This window comes from Etheostoma cragini, chromosome 13 (genome assembly GCF_013103735.1).
Source record: "Etheostoma cragini isolate CJK2018 chromosome 13, CSU_Ecrag_1.0, whole genome shotgun sequence".
In the NCBI taxonomy this organism is placed as follows: Eukaryota; Metazoa; Chordata; class Actinopteri; order Perciformes; family Percidae; genus Etheostoma; species Etheostoma cragini.
The window spans coordinates 2,564,096-2,584,391 of record NC_048419.1 but is presented as its reverse complement, the minus strand read 5'-3'; the positions used below and the strand labels follow the sequence as shown (position 1 = coordinate 2,584,391).

The 20,296-nt window shown below is 41.9% G+C and overlaps 3 protein-coding genes across 7 annotated transcripts in view; 2 read left to right on the top strand and 1 right to left on the bottom strand.

The window, feature by feature from the left end:
- sptbn4a (spectrin, beta, non-erythrocytic 4a) overlaps positions 1-1,225 on the bottom strand; it is a 33,552-nt gene extending 32,327 nt beyond the window's left edge. Inside the window, exons 1-2 of one of the 3 annotated variants that reach the window (XM_034890506.1) lie at positions 419-1,225; positions 52-206 (exon numbers count right to left, since the gene is read on the bottom strand). In XM_034890506.1, the coding sequence (XP_034746397.1) occupies positions 52-174 (123 nt within the window). In that variant the 5' untranslated portion in view covers positions 175-206; positions 419-1,225. Of the gene's footprint in view, positions 1-51 lie in introns of all 3 variants that reach the window. The other 2 variants (XM_034890505.1, XM_034890507.1) reach the window with 2 other exon arrangements.
- tiprl (TIP41, TOR signaling pathway regulator-like (S. cerevisiae)) overlaps positions 1-12,313 on the top strand; it is a 19,777-nt gene extending 7,464 nt beyond the window's left edge. The window contains exons 2-9 of one of the 3 annotated variants that reach the window (XM_034890520.1): positions 5,436-5,457; positions 6,538-6,665; positions 7,579-7,758; positions 8,044-8,143; positions 9,103-9,234; positions 10,162-10,257; positions 10,358-10,420; positions 11,617-12,313. In XM_034890520.1, the coding sequence (XP_034746411.1) occupies positions 6,541-6,665; positions 7,579-7,758; positions 8,044-8,143; positions 9,103-9,234; positions 10,162-10,257; positions 10,358-10,420; positions 11,617-11,748 (828 nt within the window). In that variant the 5' untranslated portion in view covers positions 5,436-5,457; positions 6,538-6,540 and the 3' untranslated portion in view covers positions 11,749-12,313. Of the gene's footprint in view, positions 1-5,309; positions 5,458-6,537; positions 6,666-7,578; positions 7,759-8,043; positions 8,144-9,102; positions 9,235-10,161; positions 10,258-10,357; positions 10,421-11,616 lie in introns of those variants that run through there. The other 2 variants (XM_034890519.1, XM_034890522.1) reach the window with 2 other exon arrangements.
- A 1,326-nt stretch (positions 12,314-13,639) lies between these two features.
- ska2 (spindle and kinetochore associated complex subunit 2) lies at positions 13,640-20,231 on the top strand. The gene is made up of 7 exons (XM_034890523.1): positions 13,640-13,806; positions 15,336-15,428; positions 15,945-16,121; positions 17,118-17,192; positions 17,556-17,598; positions 18,381-18,507; positions 19,304-20,231. The coding sequence occupies exons 1-7, from the start codon at positions 13,738-13,740 to the stop codon at positions 19,428-19,430; spliced, it is 711 nt and encodes a 236-aa protein (XP_034746414.1). The 5' UTR covers positions 13,640-13,737; the 3' UTR covers positions 19,431-20,231.
- The last annotated feature ends 65 nt before the right edge of the window (positions 20,232-20,296 follow it).

Sequence of the window (20,296 nt, the reverse complement as noted above, 5' to 3'; positions counted from 1 at the left end):
CCCCCTCCTTGTCCATCCCTCCATCACCATGCCCTGGTCACCTCCACTCACCTGTTCTATCTTGGCAAGCCATTCTTTATTGCGGGCCAGTTCCGCCATAAAGGCCTGGTGCTTCAGCCACTTCCTGTGTAGCTTTTGAGCCTCGTCCCGCGCTATGTCTCGGGCCATCAGCATCTTCTCTTCCACCCGCTGTCCCAATCACTCAGCTAGGGGAGACAAAAATAGCCACCATCAGGAGCCCAACGCTCGAGCCAGCCCTTCTTCCCCCTTTTCCCACAGGACGTCCTGCTCTGCCTCCTTTACGCAAGAGCCACCCGCTCTGCTCTGCTCTGCAGGGGCCTGGGTACCTGTGCTGTCACCACCCACCCCAACCCCCACCAGGCACCCTTTCCTGGAGAAAAAAAATCAAGATAAGCACCTCAGCAGCAGTGGTAGCAATGGAAGCACTCAAGCCCTTCCTTTGGGTCGCCCCTGGGTCCTCATGCCCTACTGTTTCATGGGTCTTGCGGTCCTGATGCTGCAGTGCCTGCTAGCCAGTCTCAGAGAAGGCAAAAAACAAACCAGCGAAATAGAGAAAATGCGCCAATGACAACACTGGTAAAGAATGACACACACATCCAAGATTCCTTACGCACTGTAGGTTATCTTCTAGTTTCAAATGTCGATTACAATCCAGCCATCAGGAAAGGTGGAGATGTAGCATAGCCATGGAAGAATCTTTCAGCCAGGGCAAACCTGACCATCCACCACTAGCCAGTCCCGGTCAATCTGTAGTCCGGTCTGCTGATGCTGTAGACAGGAGGAGGAGGAAGAGTTGGAGTGGGAGGAGCAGGGTGAATGGGACGCAGAGGCAGTGCAGAGGAGGCCGGATAACATAAGCTATCTGCTCTTGAAATGCATCGTTCCCACCGCTGTAAAGATGCACACGTAGGCTGGTGTGAGATAGCACACTATTTTCTCTCCTTAGTTCCCCTTCCTCGTGTCCCCGAACAGCTCAGCCGCGGTTGGTGCATGCTGCTGCAGTCCTTGCCTCTCAGCTACGCTCCTGTGTGTGTATGTGTGTGTTTGTTGTGTGTGTGTTGTGTGTGTGTGTGTGCTTGCGTAAGTGTATGTGTGTGTATTGTGTGTGCGTGTGTGTGTGTGCCATCACAATCAGCACTGCAGTGCCGGAGTAGAGAGAGAGAGAAAGAGGGAGAGAGAGTGAGATGGAGGGGAGAAAGGGGGGGAGACGGCAAAATGAGAGGGGGAGAGGGAGACAGGGAGAGGAAATGGAGAAAGGGGGAGCACCAGAGCAAGATAGGAAGGAAAGAGCAAGTCAAAAGAGGGAAAAGATGGTGTTGGTGGGGGGGTATTGAAACAGAGAAAAGGAAGAGAGAGTCTGCGTCATCCCTCAGTGTCACTAGGGACATTTCTCTGCACTAGAAATGACTGCACTCGGAGCGGGATTTGGGAAGGAGGGGGGAGGGGGGAGGTGTCGTTTTAAAACAGCTGAATGAGAGGGAAGGAGGATGCCTGCACACATGGTCCACGGTGCAGCTGACTGATCCGGATCACGCTCCCTCTTTAAGGGGATCTGCATGTGATTCTCCTGCTGCAAATATGGCAATTGGGTACAGAGGGTGCACACATACCGCTAATACCCCCCCAGGTCTCAAGTATTTATAAAAAAATGACAATTTGATGTTATCAAAAAATGTGTTATTCTCAGTTTTGGTCTCTGTTTGTGCTGGGGCGTTATATTTTTTCAATGTAGCCTATATACTGTGCTTTAAAAATAAAAATAAAAATGTGACCAAATTGAGTCATCATAGCATCTAGAGGTGATTCAAGTTTCATGAGGTGAGAGTAAAATGGAGCACTACCCTAAACCACCAAGTTTTGTTGTTCAAGCTGGTAGTATATTGTATGTTCAGAATTTAAAAGACTAGTGCCGCACCCGTTGAAAACATGCCTGTTCAGCTTTCTCAAGAACCCCGTATCCAAACTACTTCATAGTTGACACTGTTCTACCTTGGATCCTGAGCAATACACCTGCCATCACATAGATGTGTCGCACGCCCAAGTCAGGGCTACTCGCAGTCATAAACACACTTAGTAAAATACAATCAGGGGAGGCATTCATTTCCAAATAGACATATTAGCTCAATTAGCGTTACTGGTATATATAAATATATGTAGTATATATAAGTATGAATGGCACTGCTCCTATAGGATATTCACTCATGCTCGTTGACTCCATGTGGAAGAGAAGTAGAGTTTGGTTGTAATCAAATGGCAACTTTCGGTTCTAAGAAATAACACAGAAATGCCCAAAACTGCAGTTCATAGAGTGGCCAACTGAGACCGGCTCCAAAAGGGGGTCAGTTTCCCAAAGACCCCCCATATTAAAACGCCCAACTTGCACTGTCTATGATAAACATAAACGCTGCGAAGACACACAAGTATGTAAGCCAACCTTGATGAAAACGTAGTTTTTGTCTGTCAAGTCCAAACCCTTAAAGTGATCACATAACCCAACAAACCTGATGATACTGGGAGGAGCACAAGGTTAGGCCTTTATTTGATAGGACAGCTTAGACATGAAAGGGGAGTGAAAGAGGGAATGACATGTCTGCAACCGCTGCGGCAGGGACTGAGCCTCTGTTCATGGGGCGCACGCTCTACCAGGTGAGCTACCCAGGCGCCCCGTGGGGCTGTAGTTTACTACACTAATGCTTTGACCTCCCCGAAGGCCTGGGTATTGCCAATAAGTTATAGAATCAATTTCATTCCTAATCACAAGGTCCAATGTCGATTACTTTTCTGATTCGATTCAATATAAATTAGGTTAGGGAAATTTCCGTTACAATACCAGTATTGCTTGGATATAAAAGAGATTCTCAGAGAGAATCCTTTGTTGTAAATTGTAGCATACTTTCTAGCAAAGATAGCATGCTATCTTTAGCATACTTTAGCATACTTATATTTAAACAGTTGCACATTTAGTTTTTTCCGATCTTGTATATACTTAAATATTTGTTCTTACATTCTTATATTTTATTCTTATATTTTGTTATTATAATTATTATTATTTCATGTATATTGTATGTATGTATATTTTGTGTGCTGCTGTAACACTGTAATTTCCCATTTTTTTGGGATCAATAAATATCTATCTATCTATCTATCTATCTAGAAGCAAGATGCAACCCTCAAAAAGTTGTTATATTACACCAGGTTAACGTTCATATTAAGAGCTGAACCCCAATGGTGGTGAAAAGGCATTTATAAAAAGAATGATTGTGTTCAGTGTTTGGTCATCTCTTGTTCTCTGTGCAATGTCTTCAAAACATGGTCCTAAAATTCAGTGCTATCTTTGTTAACTTCCTCCCACTGAATTTGAAAAAAACCCTACAGGTAAAATTCCCACCAGCCGGCCACTAGAGGCTGCAATGTCTTTTACATCCACAACAGGAAAGTATCAGTCACAACAAACGTATGCGTCTGGTAGCACCAGAGACACAAAATAACCCCCCAAATCACAGAAACAGTGATTATTTTTCATAAAATTTGCACTTTAGGGGAAAATATATATTACACACACCTTAAACACAGATGCTGAAGCCTCGTTCAGCCTCTCTCTCTCTCTCTCTCTCTCTCTCTGAGAAGCGTCAGATGCTAAAGCCTAGTTCATCCTCTCTGTCTCTCTCCCGTTCTCCCTCACTCTGGGAAGCATCAGATGCTAAAGCCTAGTTTAGCCTCTCTCTCTCTCTCTCTCTCTCTCTCTCTCTCTCTCTCTTTCCCTGGGATGTATCAAATGCTAAAGTCTAGTTCAGCCTCTCTCTCTCTCTCTCTCTCTCTCTCTTTCTCTCTCTCTGGGAAGCCTGACCTGTGACCTGTGAACAGCCCGCTGTTGTCTGAGCTTTCCCTTTAGTCTCATCCTACCACAACACTGTGTTTTTGGAAGTTCCACCACTAGAGCCATCCACAGATACAGGTAAGCTTATTAATTCACTGGGCCTTCCACGTGTATGTTTGATATTAAACATGATGATATCTGAACATGTAAATCATTTTTATTTTAATAGCTTAGTATTGTACGCACCATCAAAAGGTTTGTGTAAAGGACCTTGGGCCGCCCTATATGTTATTGTAGGCCCAGTTTAATATGCAACTTCATTTTATACAATATTAGTAGGGGGTCCATGCTCGCCTCTCTTTCAAGTTTGCAATAGGTTAAATCAGTCAGTTAGAAATCATTCAGCATAGCAAGAGGTCAACTGCACTGGGACTAGATGTTTCCATCAGGTTTCTGTCTCAATCACAGAGGCTTTTACTTGATAATTAGGAAAATAGTTGGAATCTCACTTTCTTCACTAATGTCAAAAATGTACCCTTGACTATAACGGCATGTGTAACAAACTGTTACGTCACCTATTTATTGTGAAATATAGCAAACAGAAACGTTTTAGCCACCGTCGCATGCCAATCAAGCCCGGGCCAGTGCGTCAATTTGAGTAACATGACGTCATTGCGTAGGGAATGTGTTACAGTAGGCTGCTCTAAAAAAACATATTAGATCAAAAATACTAATCCTTGCTATTAAGTCCATCAAATACAAATGACAAAATAGCTTTTTTTGCATTTCAGAGGCGTATTTTAAATACATTTATCCGAAACACCGGCCACTCTAATGACATAGCCTGTATCAACAAAAAAGATGCATTTGTTGTCCATGTCAGTTGATTATGAAACAAAGCAATAGTAGACTTTAGAGTTAACTGCTGGGCAAGAAAAACTTCAGTGCAACATAATGCAACACACAAATCAAAAGTATTTATACTTAAAAATATCTTTAAAACGTAATGATCAAATTACTAGGACGGACTGTATTGTCAGCAGCTTTGGTTAATGTTGAGATTGTAAAAGTAGGCCTATAATTATAATAAGTTGCAAAAACGGTGTCTCTAAATAGGCTACATCCATGGTGTGTGTGTGTTTGTGTGTGAGAGAGTGACCGTTTTGCCACTAGAGGGAAATCTTCCTACCAATGTTTTCTGTCCTGGTAGCTGACCTGACCAGGGGAAGACGGAGAGTATGCATTGATCAAGGTTTCTGCTCCTTAATGCATTCAAACGTTAAAAATGATCTTTTCTATATCACGTGAACGTCCCCTACACGTTCAGCCAATGGTGCGCTCCCTATTTGTTCTGTGTGTCGACATTTATACTTTATAAATCCACCCAGAAAGGAAATGCAATGTGCGACGTCCTCTAAAGGTTGCTACGTTAGGATGACGTTAGGGGAACGTCCTCTAAAGGTTGCTACAGTTGCTACAGTCTATGGTCTTAGGACCAGGAGACAGACGGACTCGAAGAAATAGCGGAACTATAGCGTTAGCGTAGCAACATAACCGGACAGTTTAAACCGGCGCTCCCAAGTAGCCTCCATGACAGGTAACAGTTAACAGCATCCAAGGTAAACAGATTTTTCTTTCTGGTAATGTGCGTTATAACCATAAACAGTTAGGTCATAACACCCAGTTGTAGTGACTTGGAGACTTTAATGTCAAACCACCACGACAGAGTGCTCTCCGAAGCACTTCATTTGAATTATACGAGGCGAACTAACCTGTTTCATTGTCAACGTTAAAACATGTATTTTTCAGAAACTAAAATAAAATACATTCGGGAAAGCTTTTGATAGTTATTTCGCTGAAATTAGTTTACCCATTCAACGAAAGAGGTGTACAGTAATCCAGTATTCTAGCGAATAAGTGTAACGTTACCGGTATTGGGACAACTGTAACGCTAGCTATAGCGAAGTCTTTTGAACGGTAATAATTCATACATTCTTATATGACTTTTTTTGCCTGGCGGAGGCTGAAGAGAGCATTTGGAAATTATGAACTGAATTAAAACGACGCATTTAAGTGTGTAGGTAATTGAAATGTGCATTAATTGTTCAAACATTGCATTTATTTGTATTAGTGCACTAACAACAGCGAACTCATTCAGTGTCTGTAGTAAAATGTTGCATAATGTGGCATAACAATAGAGGTGTGTGCGTGCGCGTGTGTTTCAGTAGCTCTGCAGGCAGGTCCCAAGTAAATGGGGTCTGGTGGCTGGAGGATAATTTGTATTATTTTTAATTTTTACTGCCAGCCTAATTTTTTCTCCTTCTTACCTTATGTTTGTTAGTATCTGTGTTTCTCCCTACCTACCATTTCCTTGGTAACAATAGTATATGAAAAATTATTAGACCTTCTTTTTGGCCACCCTCAGACTCTTAAGAAGGTGCAGGTCCAGAACTGCCGAACGTTGCCTTGTGAACAGGTCCTGTCCAAATGTTAACATGCAGGACAGAGAAATGGATTTACTGATTTGGTATGGAGGAACTTGACTGGCCTGCAGAGAGTTCTGACCCACTCAGCCACACAACAACACCTAACTCCGTCAGCTCGGTGTTTCCTTCCAACAGCTGAAAAGTAGCCGACAGTGATGACAGACAACTAACAGACAGCATCTTTGAAAAACCTGCTATTGATCTCTTTTGTAGTTGATGTTGGCCTCACTGTCCACGATGATGTCACATGGCTTTAAGAGCAGTAAGCAGGACTACACCTTTGGACCATGGACAGTTACTGCTGCCAGAAACCACATCATGAAATCCAAAGACATTGAACGGTGAGGTGTTCCTCTAACAGTAGGTAGCAGATATATGTAACTGTCTGCCTTTTACTTGTTAACCTCTGTTGGGCCCTCCAGTGGGTTCAGCTTTCACTCATGTTATGCTCCCAGGTATGTTTATTACAGCAGATCATACTTTTTTATTACATTCTAAGTGTGAATACAATAATTAGCCAAAAAAGGACACACAAAAATGTGATACTGTGTCTCTGAGTACTGCATGGGTCCAGTTTTGCATCTTGTACCCTCCTAAACTAACCGCAGAGCAAAGGTACTGGTATTGTGGGTTGACGTTTTGCATTGTTGACATATCGGGTTAGATACAGGAAAACGATAGATAGATAGATGGATATATAGATAGATAGATCTTTCTGAATCAGAATTTGGTCAGCAGCTCTTTCGCAGTGTGTCACCGTCAGGCACCGCCTAACAGGAGCCTGGGTCTGCCTGAAGTGGTGGTTTTTCCTTGCCACTGTTGCACTAAATGCTTGCTCTTTGGGGAATTATTGGAATTGTTGGGTCCTTGTAAATTATAGAGTGTGGTCTAGACCTACTTTATCTGCAAAGTCTCTCAAAATAACTTTTTGTTTTGATTTGATACTATAAATAAAATAAAATTGAAGTGACACACCAAATCCTCATAAAATAATTACACATAGAATTACAAAACAGACCCATGAGCCATGCTATATTTAAAAAAAAAAACCTGCACATGTCCACATCAACCATGTAACACACATAATTGATAGAAAATAAAGTCAACTGCAATGACCAAAGTATTACACACAGCACATTCAAAGAAGCTGACAGGGTTGTTTTCATTACTTAGAATTCCTTGTGGGGGAAACAGAAACTACGCACTATGGCTTTAAAGGGTGAAAGGTGTTAGCCAAATATTTGTCTTTCCCAGGTTAGCGGAGGAGATGAACATGCCCTCCCTTCCAGAGATGATGTTCGGTGACAACATCCTGCGCATCCAACACACAGAAGGCTACGGCATTGAATTCAACGCCATCGACGCCCTTAAGAGAGTCAACAACTTGGAGGACGCTGTCAAGGTGGCCTGTGCTCAGGAATGGCAGGAGAGCAGGCAAGACTAACAACCCAGCTGGGGGATGGTTTTGTTAACTTTTGATATGTCAAAGCTGTCATGTGTTACATAGCCGAAAAAATGTTCAGAATTTAAAATCTATCATCTGGCCACCACAGGACATTGCAGATATTCATGTCAGAGCAACTTAAAGAAGGAAAACTCCAGTGTGATAATAATGTTGTTCTGTGTTGGAAAATGATGTAAAAGATCTATAAAGCCGTTCATTTCCTGACACAAAGCATGTCACCTAGATTTTTAACATGAGTCTCTGTGATCTTCTAGAGCTGACTCTGAACATTCCAAGGAGGTGATGAGACCTTACGACTGGACATACACTACAGACTACAAAGGCACTCTTATAGGAGAAAGTATGCAGCTGCAGGTGGGTCATATCCATTCATTCAGCCTTCTAAGAGGTCTAAGGCTGAAGCTTTGGCATATTTTGGTTATAATAAGAATGCCGAAGGACAGTTAATTGAAGATAGTTATCCTGTATGCAGAATGTGCAGGCATTGAACACACTTAAAAAAAAAATACTGCAATAATACCCAAAAACTGTGATAATTTTGGTCACGATAACCGTGAGGTTAAATTGTCATACCGTTACATCCCTAGTTAGTAGCTTAGTCTCAGAACAAAACGTGAAATCAGGCGGCAAAATGTTAGTGTCAGTGCTAGTGTCGCCAAAGGTCTCTGTTAGCGGCCATTGTGACGGCAACACAACCCCACAGATTCCAAACCAAAACGGGTCAGAAGTGTTTTCAAATGTCTCTGGTTTAGGGGCTCGGAAACACCATTGCAGGTGGAATGAAAGGGGGACACGCAAGAGCAGGGGAAATGAGAGGGGGAAACGCCAGAGTAGGAGGAATGAGAGGGGGAAACGCCAGAGTAGGAGGAATGAGAGGGGGAAACGCCAGAGCAGGGGGAATGAGAGGGGGAAACGCAAGAGTAGGAGGAATGAAAGGGGGAAACGCCAGAGCAGGGGGAATGAGAGGGGGAAACGCCAGAGTAGGAGGAATGAGAGGGGGAAATGTAGCAAAAGATATTTGTTTTTTAAAACCAAAATGCAATGATGTAATTGTAGCCTAAAGTTAAAATCAGTTTTTCCAAGTTCAGAGCGAGCTCGTGGAACATGAAGCCAAAGTCAGCAGAGCGAGTCTGCTAATGTCCCTCTGAGTAACAGAGAAGGTCCTTAAGGTAGTTTTGTTAGTTTTCCAACAAGAGGTTTAAAGAGATTCAGTAATGGAATGGTGCACAGTATATTCAACGCCTTTTTGTTATTTTTGTTATGTGTATGCAATTTATGTGAGTTTTTGATTTCCACCTGTGGTTTATGTGAAGGTGGTGAAGACGACGGAGCGTATCGACATGGAGAAGCTCAAGGCTCGGGAGCAGATCATGTTCTTCGATGAGGTGCTGCTGTTCGAGGACGAGCTGCACGACCACGGCGTCTCGATGATCAGCGCCAAAATTGTGAGTGCTGCGTTGATGTTAAACAGCTGATACTATCGATCAAAACGGCGACCAGATTTAGTGACATTGTTTTCCCATGGTTTATAAAAGACTTAGATGCGCATATTTGGTGGGGAGGTTTAGGTAAAAATAAGTCTCTTTTAGAGACTTATGGGTGATTTGTGGTCTCTTTAGTTATTTGGCGTCTCTTTGTAGTCAGTTTGTGGTACTTTTGAGTCTATTTTTTTCTTTAAAAAAAGAAAGACATATCATTTCGGACCATTATTATCACCATAACTGTGTCTGAAGCTGGAGCAGATAATAATCAATAAAAAACTCTCAGAAGGCTTCAAGACAAAACACACTAAAGAAGTCCAACTCCAATCCTTAGATCTGAGAAAAGTCTTTTAGTCACAGACATTGGCTTAGATGCTGTCCAAATGGCTCAGGTGCTGCACATAAACCTTATATTGGTCTGGAAAAACATGATTTAAAAAAAAAAAAGAGAGAGAGGGGGGCAGGCTGGATTCAAACCCGGGACGCTGCATTGAGGAGTAAACTTTTACATACCAACTCTCTACTAACTGAGCTAGCCAGGCACCCAGGAAAATCCTGATTTAAGAGGAAGACACAAGGCCACAGTCTGTGTAATGAGTGCGTAATTGCGGCAGACTGCTCACCTTTTTTGACCTTTAATTAATTCAGGGACGTTTCAAGGAGAGCCTGGCTCTCACAGTTCAACACATTCACACCTAAAAGCTGCCCATGGATACAGAGCCACACCCACCAGAGGGGAAAACAATCTGCGCCACAAAATGCAAGCTTAAAAACATGCAACTTTTTAGCAAAGAAATGCTATTTCCTTTTGCATTTCTGTAATATACTGTTGCATGCAAAAAGGAATATGTGTAGTGTAACATGTTGCTGTGTGTCTTGTTGCTGATCTAGAGGGTGATGCCCACCAGTTTCTTCTTGTTGCTGCGTTTCTTTCTACGAGTGGACGGCGTGCTGATCCGAATAAATGACACACGACTGTATCACGAGGCAAGTTGGTTTCCTCCAGCCAGGACAATGTGTGCTGAAGCAATCCACACTGACTAATGGGAAAAGTTCTAATGAGGGGTAATGATGTTTTTGATTCCAGGCAGGGAAAAACTTCATGCTACGAGAGTTCAGCACGAGAGAAAGCCAGATAGCAGAACTGAAGGTGAGCTGAGACACAGCATGCACTCACTAAGGCTTTTGTCCCAAATTTGATTCTTTTCGCACTACAGAGGCAGGTTTTACGTTATGTTTGTTGCAATTCTAGAAGTATTGCACATTGATAGTATTGAGTATTGCAGTTTTCTTTTCCTTCTTTAACAAAAACAAAAGTTGAATAATACACTTCTGGACAATATATCAAGAGACATTTCTAAAAACTGATTGTTTTCCAAGAAGAACGCGCATCACATGTCCGTCTGATTATTATTTGTGAAAAACGTAACATGGGTTCACTGCATAATCTGCTTTCAGTTTGTTTTGCTAGAAACGGATATGATGTAGTCCTTATTACAGTATAAAAAGAAAATATTAAGGTGAATCATTGGTAAAAAAATATTGATTCTAGGGAAAAGAACTGCTCATGCTTCCCAAGGCACAATAAATGATCATTGTGTGGTGATGAAGTGGGTGAGACTAGGCCAGCGTATTGTAAGCCTGGAGGCCCACCAGGCGTAAAATGCCACTGGGAATCAAAACATTTTTTTAAAGATTGATTTTGGGCATTTTAGGCCTTTATTTATATTGCACAGCTGAAGACATGAAAGGGGGAGAGAGAGAGAGAGAGAGAGAGGGAGTGAGTGAGTCACAGGTCTGAGTCAAACCCGCGGCCGCTGCATCAAGGGGTTCACCTCTATACACAGTTTATATGGGCACGCGCTCTACCAGGTAAGCTGCCCAGGCGCCCTGAAATGTTTTCAAGAGTGATTTAATTTTTCATATTACATTTAGTACTGACAACTTCCTAGCTTTTTCCAGGAATATCAACTGCATCTCCTGATCTCCACCAGTGGATGGAGTTGTTTTGTGATTCACATATGGTGGGAAATAGAACACTGTAAACCCTGATTTAATTGTAATTCAACTTTTTAGTGGTCACTACTCATTCTTTCATGTTTAAAAAAAACAAACTTTCATTATAAATCACATTAGTTGTTGATAATAATCAGCTTAAGTATTCAGTCCACAGATCATGTTGAGCAGAGATAACTATGGATCTTAAGTTTCTGAATTGGGGGGGCAGGGTCATTTGAACTGTTCTGTGCTGAAGCGGTGCAAATGCTCATGGGAAAGAATATATACTGTGTTCTGAACGGTTTTCAAGGACAACCTGAGGGTTAAACCTGTTCCTCTCTCCTACAGAATGTCCCTGCTGCACTGTACACAGAACCCAATGACATCGCCCAGCACCTAACGCTGAAGCTGACCGAGTGTGAGAAGCTGGAGTTTCCTGTAATGCAGCCTGGGAGCTCTGTTAATGACGTCCTTCCGTGACCTGTATACCACATTGATGTGTTGCATGGTGAAAAAATGGGAACAGTGTTCCAGAAGCACATCCTTAATCTTACAGTATCATAACAACCATTGATCTTCCCTGAAGTAACTCTACAGGAATGTTTTTTATATTTGACCACTATGGTGTGTTCTTAAAACTCAAACACAACCTGACTTGTAATATCATAGTAACTTTTACCCCCGGTTAAATACTTCGGTGAAGCTTTGTGCTCTGTTCATATTTGAACTGATTTTGTTTTATGAGACATTTTTTTCACTTCCAAAATTGATCGTCCTTTTGACATAAAAGACCTAGTAGGTAGGGTAGCTGCTTCCGTGCTTGTAATATTAGTATGTTGCTAATGTGTTTGTAAAAAAAATAAAAAATGAATAAAAAAAAGTAGCTACACAAAACAGCACTGTATTTTCTGAAGTCATCAAGAATTTCTGTAAATATGTCTGCTGTATTTTCTACGGTGACTTACGGAAGGTGAAAAAGCTATTTGTGAATATATCTTCGATATGGTCAAATAAATTCTGTTTGTGCAAATGTAGCTAACGGCCACCTGCTTGTGCTGCATTCTTGTTTTTGTTTGAGGATGTTCATAGTTGGTTTTCTTGTCCAAAAAGGGTTGATGATAATTGTTTAAAGTGCTCATATTATGCCTTTTGGCTTTTTATTGTGTTATATATCTTTTTGTGCATGTTATAGGTATGCAAAGTGAAAAAGCCCAAAGTCCCCCCCAAAAGGACTTACCATCAGAAAATACTGATCACAAACTGCTCCACACAGCTCTACTGTAGTCCAGCCTTTACCTCAGAGACAGACGTATCTCACTTTGTCACACACTATAATGCTCACCTAGCTGCTAGCGTGGCACTCCCTCATACTCTGCTTCATCATTGTCCATTAATCACAAATCTCTCAGGATATGTCCTCATAAGTACCTGAACCACGCCCTTAAGGTTTGATTCCAGTTGACTACCAGGGGGCACTATAAATGCAAACAAACTGCAGGTGATATAGCGCAAATCAGGCTATAAATGACTAAATGTTTGCACTTTCTATTTAAACAACGGGGGCGCTGGCCCAGCTGATGTGCATACTTCCTAAAAAACCCGCAATGCAGCAGATTAATTAATTGATAATAATATGTACAATGTACATCAATAAATACATTTGCTTGCAAAAAAGGCACAAATGTATTCAGTAAATGTTTGATGCTCGAAATTTCACTCTGGATATAATGTGTCCATTTAATAATATATAATAATATAATATATTATTATATAGATATAATAATGTCATAGAGCTCATTCCAAAGGTGTTTTTGATGGCTTATAGCAAGTCAATAAAGTTTCTTTGAATACATTTTTTTTATCTGTCTATGGATGGTTGACAGTGTTCCCAATGTGAGTCGATTGCAGATTTGAGTCGCGCCTGCTCAGATGTAAACAGTTTACGGCATAACGCAATATACCCGATAAGAGTCGAGTCACACCGACTCTGATCGAGTGCAGATGTTAGTTGCGCATGCTCAGATTTAAACGGTTTAAGACAACTGTTGTACTGAAATTTGTGAGGTCCATGAAATGATAGTTTTTTTCATAACAAATAATAACTAACATGGAAATCATTTCAAAAACGTTTTAGCTATCTATTATTGTTTGATTGCTAATGTTAGCTCAAAACGCCATTCAACTGACAGCCTTTGTTGTGTTTGATGCTAACTTGTAGACAGCAGTGAACCAACTTGGTTAAGGAGGTCCATTTATACTGCATCGAGAGAAGTCTCTCGTAGCATCTTGTAGGCTACTTGTCGGAAAGTGACGCATGCGCAACTCACAGCTTCACTCGTCGCAAAGTGACGCATGCGCGACTCAAATCTGCACTCAACTTTATTGGTGAGTGACAGACTCCCCAATGCAATATGGCGCGCACACAGACAAGCGGTCCAATCGGCTTTCTCCATTCCTGACAGCTGTCCAATGACAGAGCCTGCATCGGGCTGGAAACTATTCAACATGGAGACAACAGTTGAAAAGCTTGAGGCGATGGTAAGCACAGCGTAAAACGGTTTGATTTTCTGTAATATTCACCTTCCGAATGAGCTTTTTGTCTTTGGTAAACGATTCTAAAGACATTTGGCAACCCATTAATTATCGATGAGGTATTCATCCTATCACAGGAAGAGCAGCAGGTCATGGTTTTCTCTTTGTATTAATAAACAATTCAAACTCCTTTGCGCTATTCAGCAGGCCTGTCTACGTACCGTTAATATCCTATCCCTCCGTCTTACTACTATTAGCTACTAACGTTATTAAAACAACAGCGTAAGACCAGTTCAGGCCCAGCGATAGGCTGTCAAAAGCCGCTTCCTTCTCCAAAATATAAAACATGGCCACCATTAAAACTTGTACGTTTCATAGCTGTTGTTCCGTTTGAAAAAGTATTCATATAATGTAGCTAGCATCATAACAACAAGCATTCAGCATTAGCTACAGACTAGATAGTCATTTTCACTACAGCTCAAATATGTTTCCTTTTGATTTTAGCCCTTTCCAGTTAACAGATAATTAACTTTTATTCCAGACAGAACCTTCAGTTTTTTTTTAGAAACTCTATAGCAGGTATACAATGTTTGACCCAATAATCTTAACTCAAGGTCCACTAGCCTTTTCCAGAGCTTTCAACATCATCTCACTTGCAATTTTTCATATGTTTAATACATACTTATTCAAAAAAAAATGTTCTCCTCTGGGGACCTTGAATGTCTGTAACATGGGACTATGGCAAATAGTTGTTTTCCAGTCTGGACCAAGTGTTGAACTGAGCGTATAGGATATATTACACACAACACATGCCATACATTCTGTTTGACACAGTGAGATATCTTCTCAAATATATGTGACACACTGACTCCCTGCTCACTGAGCCGTGAGAACGTCCAGCCTTTGGCTGATCTAGTGTTCTGTCTGTCCAGTGCCCCTTTTATATTGTGCTACTGGTGACCCTTCTAGAAAAAGCAGTGCAATGTTAAAAGGGCATTGGCCAGAAATGGTTACAAGCGATGGAACCGTCCCAAACTCTAGAGCTTCAGCTGTTGGCAGATGCTCTGACTTCATTGCACTACTGTATCAGACAGCTAGCAGTGCAATAGTATTGTCAAAGCATCTGAAAACTGCAGAGACCGGCTGCACTTCTTTTTACATATCTAGAGTCACACACATTCATACACTGCGTGTGTATAGCAGTGTACTAGCAAATAGGCGTGGGAAACACCAGACGCCTCCTGATACAATACCATCACAATACAATATTATTGCAGTTTTAAACATTGCAATATCCCGCGATATATTGCAATTTATAACCTTTTTTTCTTACTTCTAATTTTTCCCAGTTTCAAATGATGTCACCAAAAAGAAACTTTTTCAACATCTGTTTCATCTAAAAAGATATATTTCTGTTTGTTCATCTCACTTCAATTTTATTGCTGCAAACTAGGATTGTCAAGCACAAACTGACCAACACATATATAATATGTGCCACCCCTGCTAGCAAAGCGTAAAGCTGAGTGTCTTTGCAGTTCCTGAAGTCCGAGGCAGACCTGGAGTACATAGAGAAGCGGCTGAAACTGGACTTCATCAACAACGCTGCAGAGAATGGATGTCCCGCTGAGGTGATAACTGAAACCACAGCTGTTATTTCTGCTGACATTTCCACCCAACTAAAGACAGGATTCAGTCTAACCATCTGCAGTCTGCAGGACATTTAAAAAAATCTTCTGTAGTTCAGACGCAAAAAATATTAACAGGCCATAGTCTATTTCTAAAAAGTAATTTTCTGTGCCTTACTGGCTGATAACCTTCATAATAAACCAGTGGTGGAATGTATCTAAGTACATTTACTCAAGTACTGTACTTAAGTTAAAATGTTGTGGTACTTGCGTCTTTTTCTTTTCATGCCCTTTTCCACTTCTAATCGGCTACATTTCAGAGAGAAATATTATACTTTTTACTCCACTACATTCATCTGTTACAGCTTAAGTTAGAATAATATAGAGCAGTTGTGATGGTGTCTTGTGTTAAAATGCTCCATCACATGTTATATCTGTTACACAGTGAATGTGCAACTTATAATACTTGAACAATAAGTAAATCAAATTGTTGAGCCCTAATAGACACTGTGCCTGCAGGAGAACCCGGCGCTGATGCTGGAGAATCTGAGGGCCATCAAGGCCAAACACACAGCGCTGTGCTCACAGGTGAAGGAGATCGCAACCGCACAGAAAGAATCCATGGATTCCATCAGGAACGAGCTCGGCAGTGCCATGGAGCTGGTCCAACACTTCCAGCAGACTGCTGATGTGGAGGTACCCAAACAAACACCACCATCATTTCTCACACACCATTGCATGAACTCCTCCTCTATACACAGGAACGGTTTCATATTCTACAGCTTTTGTGACTTGTCTTTTATGAGATAATGATGCCAGTGATGACGTCTGATGCACACGACTCCTGACACAAAAAGCCATTTGCGAGCTCTATTCACACACAGATGGGAAATGGCACCCAGGTGCAAAACTGTACAACCACTGCAGTTAAAGGTATACTGGTCTGTACATTGGCTTTCACTTAAAAAAGAAAGAAAGATAAAGCAAGCAACATTACAGAGTCTGTCCGGGAAGGACTAGACAATAGGAATAGTACCTGATGATCATACACGGTACCCATGGGGTCTTAAAAAAGTCTTAAATATGGGTGCCTGGCCTGCTGGAGCACACACCCATGTATAGAGGCGTACTTCTTAATGCAGTGGCGGCTGGTTTGACTCCAACCTGCGGCCCTTTGCTGCTTGTAATTTTCCCTCTTGCTCCCCTTTCAAGACTTCAGATGTCCTATAAAATAAAGGCCTAAAATGCCCCCCCCCCCCCAAAAAAAAAAACTGAAAAAAAGTCTTCAATATAATTTTGAAAAATAGGGCCTTACAAGTGTCAACTTTCTTCAGAAAGTCATACATTTCGTTTAAAGGTCTAGCATTTATGTTTTTTATTTGATGAAGTAACTAACAAAGCATGTATACATGTATTGAGTACTACGATAAAATGTTCAGATCAAGTACTTGTTGGTTTAAAAGCCTACACTCGTTTCTGATATTCCATTATATCCTACATGCATTTGCCAGAATGTTCATAAAGTTGGTATTAAATGATATCCTAAAGTGTGGTAAAAAGGTCTTAAATTGATCTTGTGGAAATGTGGGGATGCCTTGTCCTAATTCATGAGGAGTGATGTCCTCCTCTCATTAATCTATAAATATACTGCAGCAACAAGCGGTTGACTGTGTCCTTGTTGACGTGCTGCAGGTGCCGCCGCTGACGGCGTCGGAGCAGGAGGCAGCAGAACTCCTGGGTACCGCGGTCAGTGAGACCTCAACCAAGGTAGGACACAATCACTTCAAGCCTATGAAATAAAGCACGCCACTTTATTGTTATAACTCGTCATCATTACAATTCTTCTTTCTAACTATATTCCCCCTTGTCATTTTTGTTGGTTTGAATAAGTTTAGTTGAAATAATAATAAAGATATATAGTCTGACCAATAATCACTTCTATTATTAAATTTTGCATATCTAAACCAAAACAACTATGTGTGATATGCCTTAAGACCTTAGCTAATCTTAGCAATTTATTGCAACAAAGAAACCGTGATCATGTAGAAAAAGAAGCGGGCCTACATGTAATGGTGTTCAGTTAGCATCCACAGTCTATCACACTGATCACCTCTGCTGGTTTTTCCCCAGGTGCCTACTGCGGTAGAGGCTTCAGGCCCCCAGCCCCCGCTGAGTGAGTCTGTTACCTTCGTAGTCTTCCACTGTGCTCTCAATAATCTAGAATACTGTAGAGATGGCAAGAGTCAGTCTGCCTGCTGGTCGGTCCACGACCTTAATCTAGACTAAAATATCGGATGGGTTACCATGAAATAGCGGACATTCGTGTTCCCCTCAGGATGAATTGTGCTAACTTCGGTGATCCTCTGGCTTTTCCTCTGGTGCCATCATCAGGTCAACATTTTCATCTGGCTAGTTCTTTAGTTCGGGACCAAATGCCAACAAAGCTAAGGACATTCCCTCCAGCCTCAGCTGTACTTTGTGTTTAGTGCTAATTAGCAAATATTGGCATTCTAACACAAGTAAACTGGTTGCCATGGTAAACTTTGTATTGAAATCAGCATGTAAGCATTGTTATTTTGAGCATATTAGCACGGCTGCAGAAAACAACGGTTGAGGCAGTTGAGTTTAGTAAACATGACAGGCGGGACACGATCCCCGGTCTCCTGGGTCAAGGTCCAGTGTTTTACCCACTGTAGGGCTGCACGATCTTTCTCTGGACTATTTAGAGTCAAAATATTGTTTAAAATCCAACCCCAGACAAATACCTCAAAACCTGAACAAACAAATCCCAAATTATCTTCATGGAAATAAGTAATAAGGTGACTGACCTTTAGTACTGTACAAAAAGGATGTTTTCCACCTCAGATCAGTTGGAATGTACTTCTGCAGTTGACATATTCCTCCGTCAGAGTTGAGCTGTGAGGCTGACGTCTCCGTGCATGTGTCCATCCCTAGGCTGTGAGTATGAGGAGCTGAGTGAAGCCATGTTGGAGACGGTTCCCCTCAGCGTCCGCTCCAACATCAAGCTGGCGGACCTCAACGTCTTCTACCAGCAGCTGCAGCAGCACCTCGGCGACAACAGGTTGGACAGCAACTGCAGTGATTATTTAACAATCATATGCACAATAACACGTTCATATTCACTCTCAAGTGATGCATCTTAAACAGGGGACCTCAAACTACTTTTGAGATATGGGGTATAAGATGGCTTTCAGATGGCGTCTGACAGTCTTTCCATTAATTTTGAAGGGGGTAGTGTGTTTAGGCTGCGGGGGGGGGGGGGTCACTCAAAAAAACGCAATGTGCCTACGGCGAAAAATTGAGACTGCACGCAGATCAGACTTGTGGGCGTGTTTTGAGGCGGGGTGAGAGTCCCGTACAGACTACGAGGGTAAAAAAGCTAAAGACAAGCACGGGGCTGCCTGGGAAATGTGTTAGAGCTGAATGTTTCCTCCAACAACAAAGCACTCGCCATGTCTCGCTCCTCTCTTTTCTCTCTCTCTCTCTCTCTCCCCTGTGAAATAAAGCTGCCTTCAAGTGGACTCGTAAATGTTGAGATCTATAAACGAGCTGATGGAAAACAGTAAAACATAAAGTCTACTTGTGCTTTGTTGGGTGGTTTATGAACAAGACTTCACACAAAAGGGCTGTTGCATTGACGCTCTCCCCGTAGCACAAACCTGCGGAAAAATCGCCGGATCGCCTTTTTTTCCGGTGTGAATACCCTGTCAGAACATATAAATCTGTTGACAAGTCTGATGCTCCAGTAAAACAGGTCTTAATTAAAGCTTAGTAGAAAGAGTCTCGTGCTGCATCATTTCATTGAAATGACGGCCATTGAATAGATCAGTGTCTCTGTTTCCTCTTGTCCTCTATAGCGGCTCCCTTAGTGTGCAGAAGATGAAGCAGTTGAAGATGAAGGTGAGCGATGCCAAGCTGAAGGTCCTGCAGCACCTCTCTTTAGTCGAGTTGGACAGGAAAGGCCACGTTCGTCTCGCCATGTGAGCTGAATTAACCAATGGACACTGTTGAGAGGGTGGGTGTTGTTACTGGTTGTGCTGGATTTGGCCGCTCCTCCACCTGTCCCACCTTAAGTATGGAGGGGGAGCTTGCTGAAGGATCAGACTGCAGAGGCTCTCAGAGGGAGGAGACCAGGGGGGGCAGACCAGATGCATTCAGGCCACCAGAGGTCACAGTTTCCGTCCGGATGCTAATTATTCTTTGATCAGGATTTTAACTGAGGTATATAAAAACATTAGATTTGAAACCAAGGGCAAGAATTGAAACGTTTCATACCCCGCTCCTGTCTGTATGTTGTTTTATTAAGTGACATCTTCTTTAAGCTCTCAAACTAAGTCAAAGAATCTAAGTTGAGATAAATGCGCGGACGTCTGGTGATGTCAATTCTCTATGAATGTCTTCATATGTCTTCGTATGTCTGCATATGTGCAATACTGTTATTCTTGTACTACTGTAGCAGTCTGGTTGTATCAATCAGTCAAGGGGATACGTTTCTGCAACAAATATGGAACCGAAAGGAGAATTATTAATGCCAGTAAAGGGCTAATAGTCATATTCACCTACATGTCGATGGTCAGTGTTCAGGTGTGTAGACTGAAATTCAGAATATTAAAGATTAAATGGCATTCAACATGTTTGCTTGGGCCTGTGTTTCTCTGAGAAGAGGCTGTCACAGGAAACAAAGGTCAACCAGTGGGGGGGGATTGTGCAGATGGTGTCTTTGTCGATCACTTTTATTTGCATATCCTCAAATTGCACAATGTAAAATAAAAACTTTAGCAGAAAGTGTTTTCTTCACATGGCTCTAATGTTGGAGCCTGGTAACTCATTTGGACTTTTTTCTATCCGTT